The 14,781-nt window shown below is 35.2% G+C and overlaps 1 protein-coding gene across 1 annotated transcript; it reads left to right on the top strand.

Moving 5' to 3' along the window:
• Positions 1 to 4,084: 4,084 nt before the first annotated feature.
• On the top strand, positions 4,085 to 6,346 carry LOC121174668 (uncharacterized). Its single transcript, XM_041014411.1, has 4 exons — positions 4,085 to 4,558; positions 5,526 to 5,574; positions 5,661 to 5,821; positions 5,907 to 6,346. The coding sequence occupies exons 1-4, from the start codon at positions 4,346 to 4,348 to the stop codon at positions 6,090 to 6,092; spliced, it is 609 nt and encodes a 202-aa protein (XP_040870345.1). The 5' UTR covers positions 4,085 to 4,345; the 3' UTR covers positions 6,093 to 6,346.
• The last annotated feature ends 8,435 nt before the right edge of the window (positions 6,347 to 14,781 follow it).

Here is a 14,781-nt window from a genome sequence, read left to right as displayed (position 1 = left end):
TCCTCCCTAGGAAAGGACCAGTTACCAGAGCCATGAGCAAGAGACTCCAAGAGGATTGGGCTAGAGTTGATAAAGAAGGCTTAGGGTTCTCATGAATCTTAGGGTAGATTTTTGAGCCCATGGGCCAAGGTTGGGTCCACTCTTCTTTGTAAATAGTAGAATAGGTTGTTTTCTTCTTTTGGGCCTTGTATTTTGGCCATTCTAGTAGTATAGGGTTTTAGCCTTGTATTTCAGGGCATTTTGAGTAGTCTTTGTAGTAGGATTTTTTTTGTTTTTTCATGTTTTTTTGTCATGGGGGTGAGCTTAGCTATTATAGGGGTGTGTAGCTAAGCTCTAGCTTCTCAAGGAAGCTTCTCAAGGAGGTTAGCTTAGTTTTTAGATGGGGGTGTGTAGCTAAACTCTAGCTTCTCAAGGAAGTTTTTTCAAAGAAGCTTCTCAAGGAAGTTTTCTTAAGAAAGCTTCTCAAGGAAGCTACCTAGTCTATAAATAGAAGCATGTGTAACACTTGTTGTAACTTTGATGAATAAAAGTCTTATGAGATACACTTCAAAGTTCCACTTCTTTCCCTCTTTTATTCCTTCAATTTCGTGCTCCCCCCTTCTCTCTTTCTTTTCCTCCATTGAAGCATCCTCTCCAAGCTTCTTATTCAAGGCTCATCTTGGTGGTGAAGCTCCTTCTTCCATGGCTTATTCCCTAGTGGATGGCGTCGCCTCTTACCTCTTCTCCTTTGTCTTCCGCTGCATCTCCATGGTGGAAAATCACCATTAAAGGACCTCATTGAAGCTAAAAGATCCAACCTCCATAGAAGCCCCACAAGCAAGCTTCCATCACATTCCCTGCTTAAACATCTCATAACTTTCCTAATAACATCTTCATTACTATATGTGTGAATCTCTTTTTCATATATTGTATAGTTTCATTTTTATTCATTCTAAACAATTCATATTCATGAGTTAGGGTATTTATTCTAGATCTTTTATATCAGTTGTTCCTTCATGGGTTACTTGTAAGGTATCCCACATTTCTTTTGCATTCTTGTGGTTTGATACTCTAAAATATTCATCCATGCCTAATGTAGATGTAATTATGTTTTTTACCTTTAATTTATATTGTACCATTTTCCTTTCTTCTTCATCCCATTATTCCCTAGGTTTTTTTATAGTTGCATTTCCTGTAGAAGCAAAGCTTCATGGTGAATCAAAGGTGATTCAAAGGTGTTTTGATGATAACAATGATGATAACAAAAGATGATGACAAAAAGCTCAAAGATCAATCAAAGAACAACTCAGGTGATCAAGATAGAATCTAGAACAATTCAAGAGTTCAAGATAGAATCAAGAAGAATTCAAGACTCAAGAGTAAATTTAAGAGTCTTGAATCAAGATTCAAGGTTCAAAATCTCGAGAATCAAGATCAAGATTCAAGACTTAAGAATCTAGAGAAGGCTTAATCAAGATAAGTATGAAAAGTTTTTCTCAAAAATTGAGTAGCACATGATTTTTTCTCAAAACATGTTTACCAAAGAGTTTTTACTCTCTGGTAATCGATTACCAGATTGTTGTAATCGATTACCAGTATCAAAATTGTTTTGAAAAAGTTTTCAAATTGAATTTACAACGTTCCAATTAATTTCAAAAAGATGTAATCGATTACAATGTTTTGGTAATCGATTACCAGTGCCTTTGAACGTTGAAATTCAAATTCAAATGTGAAGAGTCACATCCTTTCACATAAAAGTTTTGTGTAATCGATTACACTAATTTGGTAATCGATTACCAGTGATTGTTTCTGAATAAATCAAAAGATGTAACTCTTCAAATAGTTTTTGACTTTTTCAAATTGGTTTTTAAGTTTCTCTAAAAGTCATAACTCTTCTATTGGTTGTCTTGACCAGACATGAAGAGTCTATAAAAGCAAGGCTTTGTTTTGCATTTCAATCATCTTGAACACTTATTCAATCAATCTTTTACAAGCCCTGAATCTCTTTGAACTTCTTCTTCTTTGTGCCAAAAGCTTTCCAAAGTTTTCTGGTTTTCTAAACCTTGAAAACTCGTGCTATTCATCTTTTCTTTTTCTTCTCCCTTTGCCAAAAAGAATTCGCCAAGGACTAACCGCCTGAATTCTTTTTGTGTCTCTCTTCTCCCTTTTCCAAAAGAACGAAGGACTAACCGCCTGAATTCTTTTGTGTCTCCCTTCTCCCTTGTCAAAGAATTCAAAACGACATAGTCTGAGGATTCTTTTGATTCTTCCCTTTCCCTTATACAAAAGTTTTCGAAGGACTAATCGCCTGAGAATTCTTTTGTATCCCCATTCACAAAGTATCAAAGGTTTAACCGCCTGAGATCTTTGTCTTAACGCAATTGAGGGTACATCCTTTGTGGTACAAGTAGAGGGTACATCTACTTGGGTTTGACTGAGAACAAGAGAGGGTACATCTCTTGTGGATCAGTTCTAGTGGAGGGTACATCCACTAGGTTCAAAGAGAACAAGGGAGGGTACATCCCTTGTGGATCTTTGCTTGTAAAAGGATTTTTACAAGGTTGAAAGAAATCTCAAGGACCGCAGGTCGCTTGGGGACTGGATGTAGACACGGGTTGTTGCCGAACCAGTATAAAAACTCTTGTGTGTTTGTCTCCTTCTTCCCTACTCTTTTAATTTCCGCTGTGCATTTAATTTCCGCTTTTACTTTCTGTTAAGTTTCTCTTCTACTCCTTATTCTCTTAAGAACTTAGTAAAAGCCTTAGAAGAGTAATTTTTTAATTAGTAAAGGTTTAGGAATAATTAATTCAACCCCCCCTTCTTAATTATTCTGAGGCCACTCGATCCAACATTTCCTGCTACCATAGTAGGGATGTAAGGATCAAATTCAATGGCTTTCCAGATGTTTAAATCTATAGCCTCTATGAAGATTTGCATACGGGTTTTCCAGTAATGATAACCCACACCATTGAATATAGGAGGCCTATTAATAGAGTTCCCATCGGGAAAAAGAAAGTTTGATGAGACCATAATTATTCTTGAAGTTTCTAAACCTTATACAAGACAACGATCTCAACACAGAAGATTATGTGAAGAATCCCTGGAGGATTTGCATCATTCAGCAAATGGAAGAAGTCAAATGTTTGATCAAAATGCTTCCAATCCGGGCTTTAGGCATTCCCTGCTTGATTCCCATAGCACAACATGGTGTCCCTAATCACCATAGGCTTGTTCCTTAATCACTATTGGTGATGTGTGTTCAATTCTCACAATGGTAAGTGTTGGCTTGGTGGAGTGACAAAGAAGGGGTGTGGCTATTTCACATGGTGCACTCATGAGTGCAATGTGAGATGTTTACAGTTGTTGGACACATTCAGTTCTACAGCACTGAGTCACTAGATAAAATGAAAAGCATAGGAAACTCTTTGCAATATCTTGTGGTGGCATTTTCAATTTATGTTGGAACCTTGTTGGTTAATGTTGTGCACCAACTGACTCGGAAGCATGGTGGAATTGATTGGTTGAATGATGACATCAATGCTGGAAGATTGGACTACTATTGCTTCCTCATGGCTAGGTTAGCTTTGATTAATCTCGTATATATCTTGTTCTGTGTTAAACATTACCGTTATAAGGTTAATGTCGAAGAAAAAGTTGTGGAGAAACTTGAGCCTTGAGGGGTATTGGGAAAATGATTAATTTTTTTAATCAATAAATGTTCAATTTGTTCAGAATAAATGCAGGATTAGCAAGCGTTATATATGTCAGTCCAGTATATATATTTGATGTCATTTACGCAACAAAATAAACACTAAACTATTGTTGAATCTAAGGAAAAAATGATTCACCTATGCATACATTTCAACCGTTAAAATGTAATTGAATGACAGTGTAATTGAATAAAAAAAATCAAATATATATCACTTCTAAAATATTTATTCTAAAAGTTAAAAAAATTATGAAATATAATTATTTATAAAATGTAATTGAATGACAGTGTAAAAATATTCTATATTTTTAATACATAATCTATTTTCTCTTTTATTAAAATATAAAATAGAAGTTTAAATTTTTATAAAACTAAAATGTTAAAATATTTAGAAAAATAAAAAATATAGCAATAGTATTTCACTTAAAAAACCGTGAACCAATTCCAGTGATGCCACCTCCTGTCCACATGACACATACACGTGGATAAACAAACTGCGTAAACCCCACCACTATATAAAACGACCCTCACCGTCAGCACCAGATAGATTCAAGATTCTCAACTACTAAAGCGATCGAAGAAAGGAACTAAAAACCAAACCAGTGTCTCACTCTCACCCCAGAAACTCATTGTTGTGTGGCACAACAAACTTCACCAATGATGAAAGCCCTCACAAGCTCTTGTTCTAAGGCCATGGTCGAGACTCTAGGACCCTTCTCTCCCAGAGTTCCCCTTTGTGTTTCTGATAGACCCGAATTCTGCTTCACCCTTCGTTCCAAAAGTGAGAAAAAGGGATGGAATTTATTGCTCCTGAAACTGGTTCGAAACAATGATCTTTACCCTGTTCATGCAGTGCCACCAAAGGACCAGGTTTGCTTCTTTTTTTTTCTATGCTTAGTTTCACATTTTTGTTTTTCTTTGTTGGAACTATCATAATTCTTTTGTTTGTTCTTGGTCTTCTTGGGGTGTTTCTTGTTTGCATGTTAGGAACATGATTGCTTTCAAGTGGGGGTGATTCTTGTTGGGTTCTCAAAATATGCTTCTTTTTCTTTTCTTGTTTTTTTTCTTCTTTCCTTTTTCTGAAATTTCGTGTTTCCTAGTAGCTTGCCCAGTTTCTTCTCACCTTTTGGTTTCTTTTTATACGCTAAATATTCTCCCTTTTGTATGAGTATGCGTAGATCCAAAACTTGTTACGAAACATTTCGTATTACTGCTATGCTAGACTTCTTGGTTCTGATTCCATTTTCACTTTCTTTTTTTGTTTCCCTTTTATGGGAATGGTTATTTCTTGAAATGTTTGGCGACTTCAACAATTTACTTTGTTTTTTATAGCTTGGTACGATTCTTTCCAGCATATTTCGGGTTTGAAGTTTTCTCTGTTGCTTTGGTGTTACTGGTGGAGCCTCTTTACTGTCTTGAGAATTTATTTCAATGATTTTGTATAATTCAAGAGGATATGAGCCAAATGAAAGACAAAACTTAGATGCAATTTCTTAATACTTTTAGTACTGGTTTTCAATTGGAGTTGGAGTTTCACCTCAATAATTCGTGTTATAAATTTTGCATTAAGAATTAGCATAGATTACCTAATTAAAACTCCAATTCTGATTGGAGAACAACACTAAAAGAGTCAAATTCTGATTGCAGAACAACACTAAAAGTATTTAAAGATCTAAATCCATGTTTTGTTCCCAAACTAATTGGCTTTTCTGTTATGTGGGGAAATTCGTTAAGAAATGGTTGTCTAGTTGTTGTATTTACATTAAATAAATTGAGAACGTACAAGATTTTGGCATGTTTGATGAGACAGTCTCTTGGCCCGAATAAAATGTTGCAGGTGGACTTGGAAACTGTGGAGCCTCAGGCTCAACAGAGTGAACAAACAAGTGGGTTCTAATGACCTTTTGTATTTTTCCTACTACATATATATGCCGTGGAACTCAAAATCCCAACATTGTAATTTGTTGTGCAGATGAATCAAAGTTTGTTCGTGTATCATTCCAGTTACAAAAGACTTGTAATTTTGGTGAACAGTTTCTTATAGTTGGAGGTGGTCCTGTGCTTGGTTCATGGGACCCTTTAGAGGCATTACCCATGACATGGTCTGAAGGACATGTATGGGCTGTGGAGCTGGTGAGTAAAATCTGTTCAGAATTTGAAAATATTGTTGGATCAAAAACTTTTATAAATGTTGTATATGCTTCCTTTGTGTAATCAGGATATGCCTGCTGGACAAACATTCCAGTATAAGTTCATACTGAAAGGAGAAGGGGGGGATATTATTTGGCAGCCAGGGTTGGATCGATTGATCCACACTTGGGAAACTAAGAATAGAATAGTTGTTCTCGAAGATTGGGAGAATGTAGAACTTCAGAAAATAACAGAGGAAGATCAACTTGCCTAGCCAAATGAGGAACCCCAGGTTTGACTTTGAAGTGCCAACTTTAGCTGAATTTCTTAATAATCCTCAAGAAGAACTGGATTCCAAAGCATCGGAAATATCGTCTGTATAGTACTTTAGCTGAATTTCAGTTTTGGCCACTTCTGTTAATCTGTATAGTACTAGGAGTTTCATGGGCAATAGATAGCGCTTTTGCTGTATGTCATACCATAGTGATAGTGATTTTTAAAAAGGCATCTTAGAAGATTTATTCATAACATCTCTCAGAAGAATAGAATTTTTCTGAGAAAATTAGTGTTACTTCATCTTGAATTCTCATAAAGTATGCATCTTTTGATTTATTTTTCTAAAAACATAAAAATAAAAGAAATGAACAAAAAAGAAAATAGAGAGAATTCGTTTCCCTTGAAAGCATACATTCATGCGTCAACTGTACCAAACTACCAAAGGTATTCGTGCTACATAGCGGCTCTGCAGTCAAAGTTCAATAATTTAGGGTCCTGTTACTAAAGTAAAGATGAATGTTGTGGCTTGAGGATTCTGATTAATAAATTACAAGGGGAAAATATAATTAATTTTTTTTAAATATGTTGGAAGTTTTTTTCTTCTATCGGACCTTCTTACTTCTTCTGCATCTATTTCAGCTGACTCAATGCTTTCCTCTCCTTGTTGCTCTACGTTAGTAACTCATTGCTCATCTACATCTGCAATTGGTTGCACTTCTCCTCTGAACTCATCAGTTGAGACAACCTCTTCTTCAGCTTTCTAAGAAGAAATCTCATCAAATACTACATTTCGAGATGTAAATTATTTCTTAGTGATTGGATCCATACATTTCCACCCTTTTCTATAAGGGCATAGCCAACAAAGATGCATTTCTTGGCTTTTGGATCTAATTTGCTTCTTATTGTCTTTTGAATATGTACATAGCAGATGGCTCCAAAGACTCGAAAATAATCCACTACTGGTTTATCCCCATAGAGTAGTTCAAATGGAGATTTCTCTTTGCCTGTCCATGGAGGCAACTTGTTGATTACATGACAAGCAAATTGAATTGCTTCTGCCTATAACTCACGAGGCAGATTTTTGTCATGTATCCATGACAAGCTCACTGAAGTTAGATGAGCTAATTTCCTTTCAGCCACTGCATTTTGCTGCAGTGTATCTCGACAAGTAAATTGCCTTTGGATCCCTTTTTTCATGACCAAAAACTGTGAAATCTGTTGAGTTGAACTCACCTCCATTGTCACTCCTCAAGCATTTGATTTTTGCATCAAACTCCTTCTCCACCATGTCAGAGAAAATAACAAACTTATGTGTAACTTCACTTTTCTCCTTTAGGAAATACAACCAAGTATATCGAGTGTAATCATCCCCTAGAACCATAGTATATTTACATCCACTATAACTAGGTGTTTTTTCGACCCCATTAGATCTGTGTGTATAAGTTCGAAAGGAATGGTTCTTTCTCTGTTGGAACTTTTAAATGGCAGCTTTTAAGCCTTACCAAATAATAGATTTACAAGTCCACCAATTCAATTCTGGAAGCCCACCAATAAACTTATTAGATGCTTACCAAATAATTGACATCCTTGGCAAACAACTTCCTCCTTCACCTATTTCAATTCTGGAAGCCCACCAATAAGCTTATTAGATGCTATAATTTGTAGCATTTGATAGTCTACATGCCCAAGTCTAGCATGCCACAAGGTAGGACTACCAACTTGGCTGGTTCTTTTGACATACGCCTCTCCTGCAGATAAAACAAACAAAGAATCCTTCCTTTTTTCTTCCAATATGATGTCAGCATCAATATTTCTCACATCATTCAGGATTTTGACGCTATTGGGGCCAAAAAGAAGATGCTTGCCTGAGCTAGTGATTTGTGAGACATAAATGACATTTTTCTTTAAGCCAAGAACATGATAGACGTCACTCAGCTGAACTTCATTGTTGCCAGCATTGATCTTTACAGTTCCCTCCTTCACAACAGGATGTGTTGTGTTGTGTTGTCAACAGTGACTATGACTCTGTCTCCATTGTGATGACGCATTTCAGAGGAAGCTTGATTGTTCCCTGTTACTAGGGGTGGGTAAACAAGCCCAAGTCCATGGATTGGCCGGCGGAACCCGCGCTCTGCGCGGGAAACCAATTTTTTTAAACAGTCCATGGTTATGTCATATTTTTGGGCCCGCCCCGCTTAATCCACAGACTATGCGGGTTTGGCCTGAGGGGTCCGCAGGTTGCCCGCATTAGGTTTGATCTGTGTGACCCAGTTACATTAGGTTTGATTTTCTCTCTTCCACTTTAAACTTTTCTTTCTTCTTCTCTTCACAGACTCGTGGATGTAGCAGGCTAAGAACATTTTTTCTCCTCACGGTTCTTCTCCACCACGCACTCACGCACGCGTGCAGTAACACGACTCTTTCCCTTTCAAGGAAAATAGAACGCGACTCATGCTCACGCAGTCACGCGACACACCATAGCAGCACAGCCTCGGCTCACCACCACGCCACCATGCAAAGTACATCTCTTCTCTCTCTAGAATTTGTTTTTATCCTATTTTTGTTGGGGCTGATTCATTGTTGTTGTACTCTTAAAATAAAAGAAAAATGTGAGAAATCTATAACTTTTGATCCGCTGCTCACACCTCTTTTTTTTATTTTAACCCTTGGCTTCATTGCTTTATTCCCTTTGTCGGCTTCATGGCCTCAGGAACAAAGCTTCCTCCTATTGTTGTTTGTTGTTTGTTGATAGTGTGTGAGATCCATGACCCTCATAGTCTCATGTTGTGTTTAGTGTACGGTTAGATTTTGCATCAACTCCGGCATAGGCCATATATTATAACCTTTGTTCAAGTACCTTGCTCCTATAAGCTTCCTACATGTAGATATACATTTCAATTTTTCCATTGCGCTTAAGAAACAACTGCAACATTTGCAGTTGATATTTCTATCTTCTCTCTGCATTTTTCTTTCTTGAAGGACATTAACAAAAGCCAGTTTTTTTATATTTTTACACGTTTTTGTTTTGGTATTTTACATTTTTTGATGCATTAATTAATTATATTATATTAACATAGAATTAGAGCATGCGAGATGAAATCTATTAACAATTTCAAAATTTTAGTTTGAGCCTGTGTTGCAAAAGTTGGTGGTATTCATACAAAGATGGGTTTGAGCTTAAATGTCATTACTAAGTGGAATTCTACTTTTATGATGCTTGAGAGTGTCCTTGTATATCGATGTGCTTTTTGTAGTCTTGAATTTGATTATAGGAGCTATTCAAGTTGTCTTATTAATGAAGAATGGCAGAGAGGACAAAAAATGTGTGATTTTTTGCGTCCTTTTTTTCAAATCACAGAGTTGATATCTAGTTCCTCTTACCCAACGTCTAATTTGTAATTCATGCAAGTGTGGAAAATTGAATGTTTATTACTTCAAAATTTGAGTAATAAGGATGAGTTGATTAGAACAATGGAAATTGATATGAAAACAAAGTTTGACAAATATTGGAGTGATTATAGCAATGTGCTTTCCTTTGGGTGCATTCTAGGTCCACGCTTTAAAATCAAACTTTTCAAGTATTGTTATTCAAAACTTGGTCTTGATCCAATATCTTGTCAAGCAAAGTTGAAAGTTATGGAGCACAAGTTGTATACTCTATATAATGAGTATGTTCAAATGTATTCCAAAGAAACAAGAAGCAATGTTGGTTTAAGTCAAGGTTGATCACAAGAGACTATGGTTATTACTGGTACTATTAGTATTGCTCAAGTTGATGTTATGGATGTAAGTCAAGGTTTCTCTTATTTTTTAACCACCAATCATTTATTCTTATTTACTTTGACTAACTATTTTTTATTTTTGTGGAATTAATGTAGGAGTTTATACAATTTGAAGATCAAGATATGTCACAAGTGGGTAAATCTCAACTAGATACATATTTGGAAGAGGCAAATCTTTCAAATAAATATCATCCCAATCTTGATGTTTTGCAATATTGGAAGGACAATCAAGCTCAGTTTCCAGATCTTTCACTATTGGCTTGTGTTATTTTAAGCATCCAAATTACAACGGTGGCTTCCGAATCAGCATTTAGTATTGGCTCACGGGTGCTTAAAAAATATTGAACTAGGCTTATTGCTGACAACATGCAAGCCTTGATATGTACTAAAAATTGGTTACTACGATTTGAAATGCAAGGTAAATAATGTGTAATAATTGTTATCTTTTAATCTCTTAATTGAGTTTATTCTAATATTTATTATTATTTTGAGTTTTAGGAAAAGAAGATGAAGATGTGGAGATGGAGAAGGCTCAAGCTACTTCAAATATAGAATCATTTGTTGTTGGAGATGTTTCATATTCTAAAGCAAGCACAAAGGAACCAAGTGCTAAAATATCCAAAGTCAAATACAAGGATGAAATAGTAAATTGTCCAGAAAATTAATGACTTATAATACTAGATAAAAGTAGGATGTAAAAGAAACTTCTATGGATGTAAAAGCTTCTTGATTTGTGAGAAAATTTTGTAACTCCTCCAATGATGGTTGGTTGGTCCATCTTTGAATGGACATGATAAATGGAGAATACTCCTTTTTCAAACCCCTAATGATGTATCTCCTTCACCTTGCCTCACTGATTTTCTCACTCAGATCTGCACAAAGATTTTTAATCTTTAAGAAGTATTCAACAATTGTAAGATTACCTTGCACTGTGGATGCAAGTTCATGTTCCAGCAACTGCAATCGAGCAACATTTTTCTTGGGGAAGAGTTTTTCTAGTGTCTCCCATACATCCTTTGGTGTGTCAAGATCTCTAATGTGATCAATTAATTCCTTGTTGACCATCATTCTCAGAACAAACAACATCTTCCCATATTTTACCTTCCATTTTCGTCGGGCCTCCATCGTGTCCGGTGTATCTGGTGGCATTTTCATATCATTTTTTGCCATGAGATCCCATAAATCTTGCCCTTGGAGAAAAGCTTCCATGCACAGTCGCCAATACTTGTAGTTCGATCGTACAAGTTTCTCAACACCAAACTGCATATTTGCTCAGTTTCCTCCAGTTTGCGAGTCCATGAAAACCAGTTCAGTCTGCCTTAAATTCTTAGAGCGAAGAATTGAAAAAGAGAAGAAAAAAAGCCCAGATCAAAGTCCAAGCTCTAGATACCATAAAACAAATAAATGAATATTTGAAATATGAAAAACAAGATACCAAATTTTTACTTTTTTTTGTTATCTTTTCGCTTCTTTTTATTTGCTTTGATTCTTTTCCAAAATAAAACATACCATCAAAGTATTTTTCTATGAACACTCCTATAAAAATTATGTGAGTTTCAAAAATATTTTTCCTTTGAACCAGATCGACCATAAAATCTTTATCTTAATGCATTCAGCTCCTCATTACACACAAACACGTCGCTCCAGTGGTTATCTATCTTTAATAATAAAATAATGATCTCTTTCGTTTTTTGGCATTATTATATTACTCCCGCTTGTACGAGCCGCGCCTTCTTTCCTCTGCTTCTTTGTTCCACGGTTTTGCGATTTTCTCTAAACAAATTTCATTTTGAAATTCAATAGGCTAGGCTACGTCTCACTAGCTTGCAGGCCTAGGAGGTCACATCACTGAAGCTCATCTTCAAAGACCCATGTTGAGCTTCCTCATGTTCTTCGTTCCACCATTTCACGACTTAATTCAAATTTCAAAATTTTCATTTTCAGCTCTTAAACAAGTGGTCTCAATGACTTAAGTGGGGCGGGGGTGAATTAAGTTTCAAAATTTTCCCCTAACAAATTTTAATTCTCTCTTTAAAAGATATATGCAGACTTAATATGCAGAAAAAGAAGCAATGAACAATTTATTCGATGCTCTTTAAATGTGAAAAATAAAATTAAAGCGCAATAATGTAAATGAGATTAGGGAAGAGAGAATTGCAAACTCAATTTATACTGGTTCAGCCACTTTCTGTGCCTACGTCCCGTTCTCAAGCAATCCACTTGAGATTTCCACTATCCATGTAAATTCCTTTAAAACTTCTTAACCACCTAGGGATACCTTTCCCTTGTGTTCAGAAAAACTTACAAATCAACAGACCCACTACCTCTTGATTACAACAACAATTTGTTTTTGAAGTACAAAAGATTTTTCTTCTCTTTAACAGAAGAATAATACAACTTGAAGAACTTAAAAGAATCCTTAATTGATATGCAAGCGTTTGGCCAAAGGTTTTCTTTTGAGAGGATAAAACAATGAAGTTCTGAAAAACATTGAAGATTTTCGAACACAAGTCACATATTTATAGGCCTTTGGTGGTTTTTCAAACTCTCATGAAAGGACGTGACTTTTCAGAGTTATTTTTTGAAATTTTCTCACTGGTAATCGATTACAGATCTTTGGTAATCGATTACATAGTTAACTATTGACGGTGTCATGTAAGATGCAAATATAATAATGATCTCTTTCGTTTTTTGGCATTATTATATTACTCCCGCTTGTACGAGCCGCGCCTTCTTTCCTCTGCTTCTTTGTTCCACGGTTTTGCGATTTTCTCTAAACAAATTTCATTTTGAAATTCAATAGGCTAGGCTACGTCTCACTAGCTTGCAGGCCTAGGAGGTCACATCACTGAAGCTCATCTTCAAAGACCCATGTTGAGCTTCCTCATGTTCTTCGTTCCACCATTTCACGACTTAATTCAAATTTCAAAATTTTCATTTTCAGCTCTTAAACAAGTGGTCTCAATGACTTAAGTGGGGCGGGGGTGAATTAAGTTTCAAAATTTTCCCCTAACAAATTTTAATTCTCTCTTTAAAAGATATATGCAGACTTAATATGCAGAAAAAGAAGCAATGAACAATTTATTCGATGCTCTTTAAATGTGAAAAATAAAATTAAAGCGCAATAATGTAAATGAGATTAGGGAAGAGAGAATTGCAAACTCAATTTATACTGGTTCAGCCACTTTCTGTGCCTACGTCCCGTTCTCAAGCAATCCACTTGAGATTTCCACTATCCATGTAAATTCCTTTAAAACTTCTTAACCACCTAGGGATACCTTTCCCTTGTGTTCAGAAAAACTTACAAATCAACAGACCCACTACCTCTTGATTACAACAACAATTTGTTTTTGAAGTACAAAAGATTTTTCTTCTCTTTAACAGAAGAATAATACAACTTGAAGAACTTAAAAGAATCCTTAATTGATATGCAAGCGTTTGGCCAAAGGTTTTCTTTTGAGAGGATAAAACAATGAAGTTCTGAAAAACATTGAAGATTTTCGAACACAAGTCACATATTTATAGGCCTTTGGTGGTTTTTCAAACTCTCATGAAAGGACGTGACTTTTCAGAGTTATTTTTTGAAATTTTCTCACTGGTAATCGATTACAGATCTTTGGTAATCGATTACATAGTTAATTATTGAGGAGTCGTGTCTTTTCAGTTTAAATTTTAAAAAATTTCGCTACTGTAACATCCCAATTTTCGTAAACTAGATTAAAAAAAAGATTGTTATTTATAAATAAATAGATTTTTTTAAAAAATGATGAGATTTTATAAATAAATAAATAAGGAGATATAATTATTAATTAAAATAATGATTTGAGAGAAAATAAAAAGGGTATTTTATTTATTTGTTTGATAGAGAATAAAATAAAGTTTGTTTTTATAAAATAATAAATAAATAAATAGTAAATAATAGGTCATAAATGCCCCTAGCTATAAATAGCAACATGCTAGGTCAGTTTTCAGACTGACTCCTCAGTTTCCTCTGCCTCACAATTTCGTTTCTTCTCTCTTCTCCCAAAACCCTCTCTTTTACCCACAGGCCACCTAACATGTCTCAGAAAAATGACGATCTCAGACTCGTTCACCGTTGGATCGTCGTGAAATTTGAGCACTACGTTCGCAGTCCAATTCTGAGAAGTCTCACCGTTGGGAATTGTGATATCATATTTGAGCTGAGAGAAATACTTTCGCATTGTAGCATTTTCCTTTCCGTAGAAACCCAAAATGGTCTCAGTAAAATTACGATCTCGGTTTCGTTAACCGTTGGATTTTCATTTCGTTAACCGGTTTCGTAAAATTACAATCTCTTCTCCGTCTCTCTGACGTTTGAAAATTCTATCGGAGCAGTCGAAGGAATAACTGAGGAATCTCAGAAAACCGCTAGAGATGCTGCTATCGTTGGCTGAAGACACGTGAGTCCGCTTAGAGGTAAGGGATGAGTTATTCACAATTGGGGATTAGTAAGAACATGTGTAGGGATCCTTAGAGATATCAATTGGAATGGGTTTTGGGGTGTTCTTGCAATTTTTATTTTATCCTTTTAATTATTACAGTGAATTATATATGTTTGATGAATCAGTTGATGTCCAATGAGAAATTGCTATGAAATTGATGTGTTCTTGGTTGAGTGTGAACCCCTTAGAAAAATTAAGCTCTTTTTATTAACATAAATTTATATTTTAAATAATATTATTCAATGACTTATTTTATACAAATTATTATCTTGTTCTAATTTTTCTACGACGATGATCAACATGTTATGTGTATATAATTATTGTAATACTAGAATAATAAATTAAGGAAAATTGTAAGGTTAATGTCTAGTGGTAATTTCTTTAGATGTAATATTAAATTAATTGTTAAAGAAATTCTTTGATTAAAAACAATGTAGTTTAA

Source organism: Glycine max, chromosome 3, assembly GCF_000004515.6.
Source record: "Glycine max cultivar Williams 82 chromosome 3, Glycine_max_v4.0, whole genome shotgun sequence".
NCBI lineage: Eukaryota > Viridiplantae > Streptophyta > Magnoliopsida > Fabales > Fabaceae > Glycine > Glycine max.
Note: the sequence above shows the minus strand (reverse complement) of the source record. Positions and strands in the feature narration are given on the sequence as shown.

What these genes read in the sequence shown, in the direction of transcription:
- LOC121174668 (XM_041014411.1), top strand. Translation starts at nt 4,346, where the DNA reads ATGATGAAAGCCCTCACAAGCTCTTGTTCTAAGGCCATGGTCGAGACT. An exon ending in CAGTGCCACCAAAGGACCAG is followed by an intron (nt 4,559 to 5,525) that starts GTTTGCTTCTTT and finishes AAAATGTTGCAG; the next exon opens with GTGGACTTGGAAACTGTGGA. An exon ending in TCAACAGAGTGAACAAACAA is followed by an intron (nt 5,575 to 5,660) that starts GTGGGTTCTAAT and finishes TTTGTTGTGCAG; the next exon opens with ATGAATCAAAGTTTGTTCGT.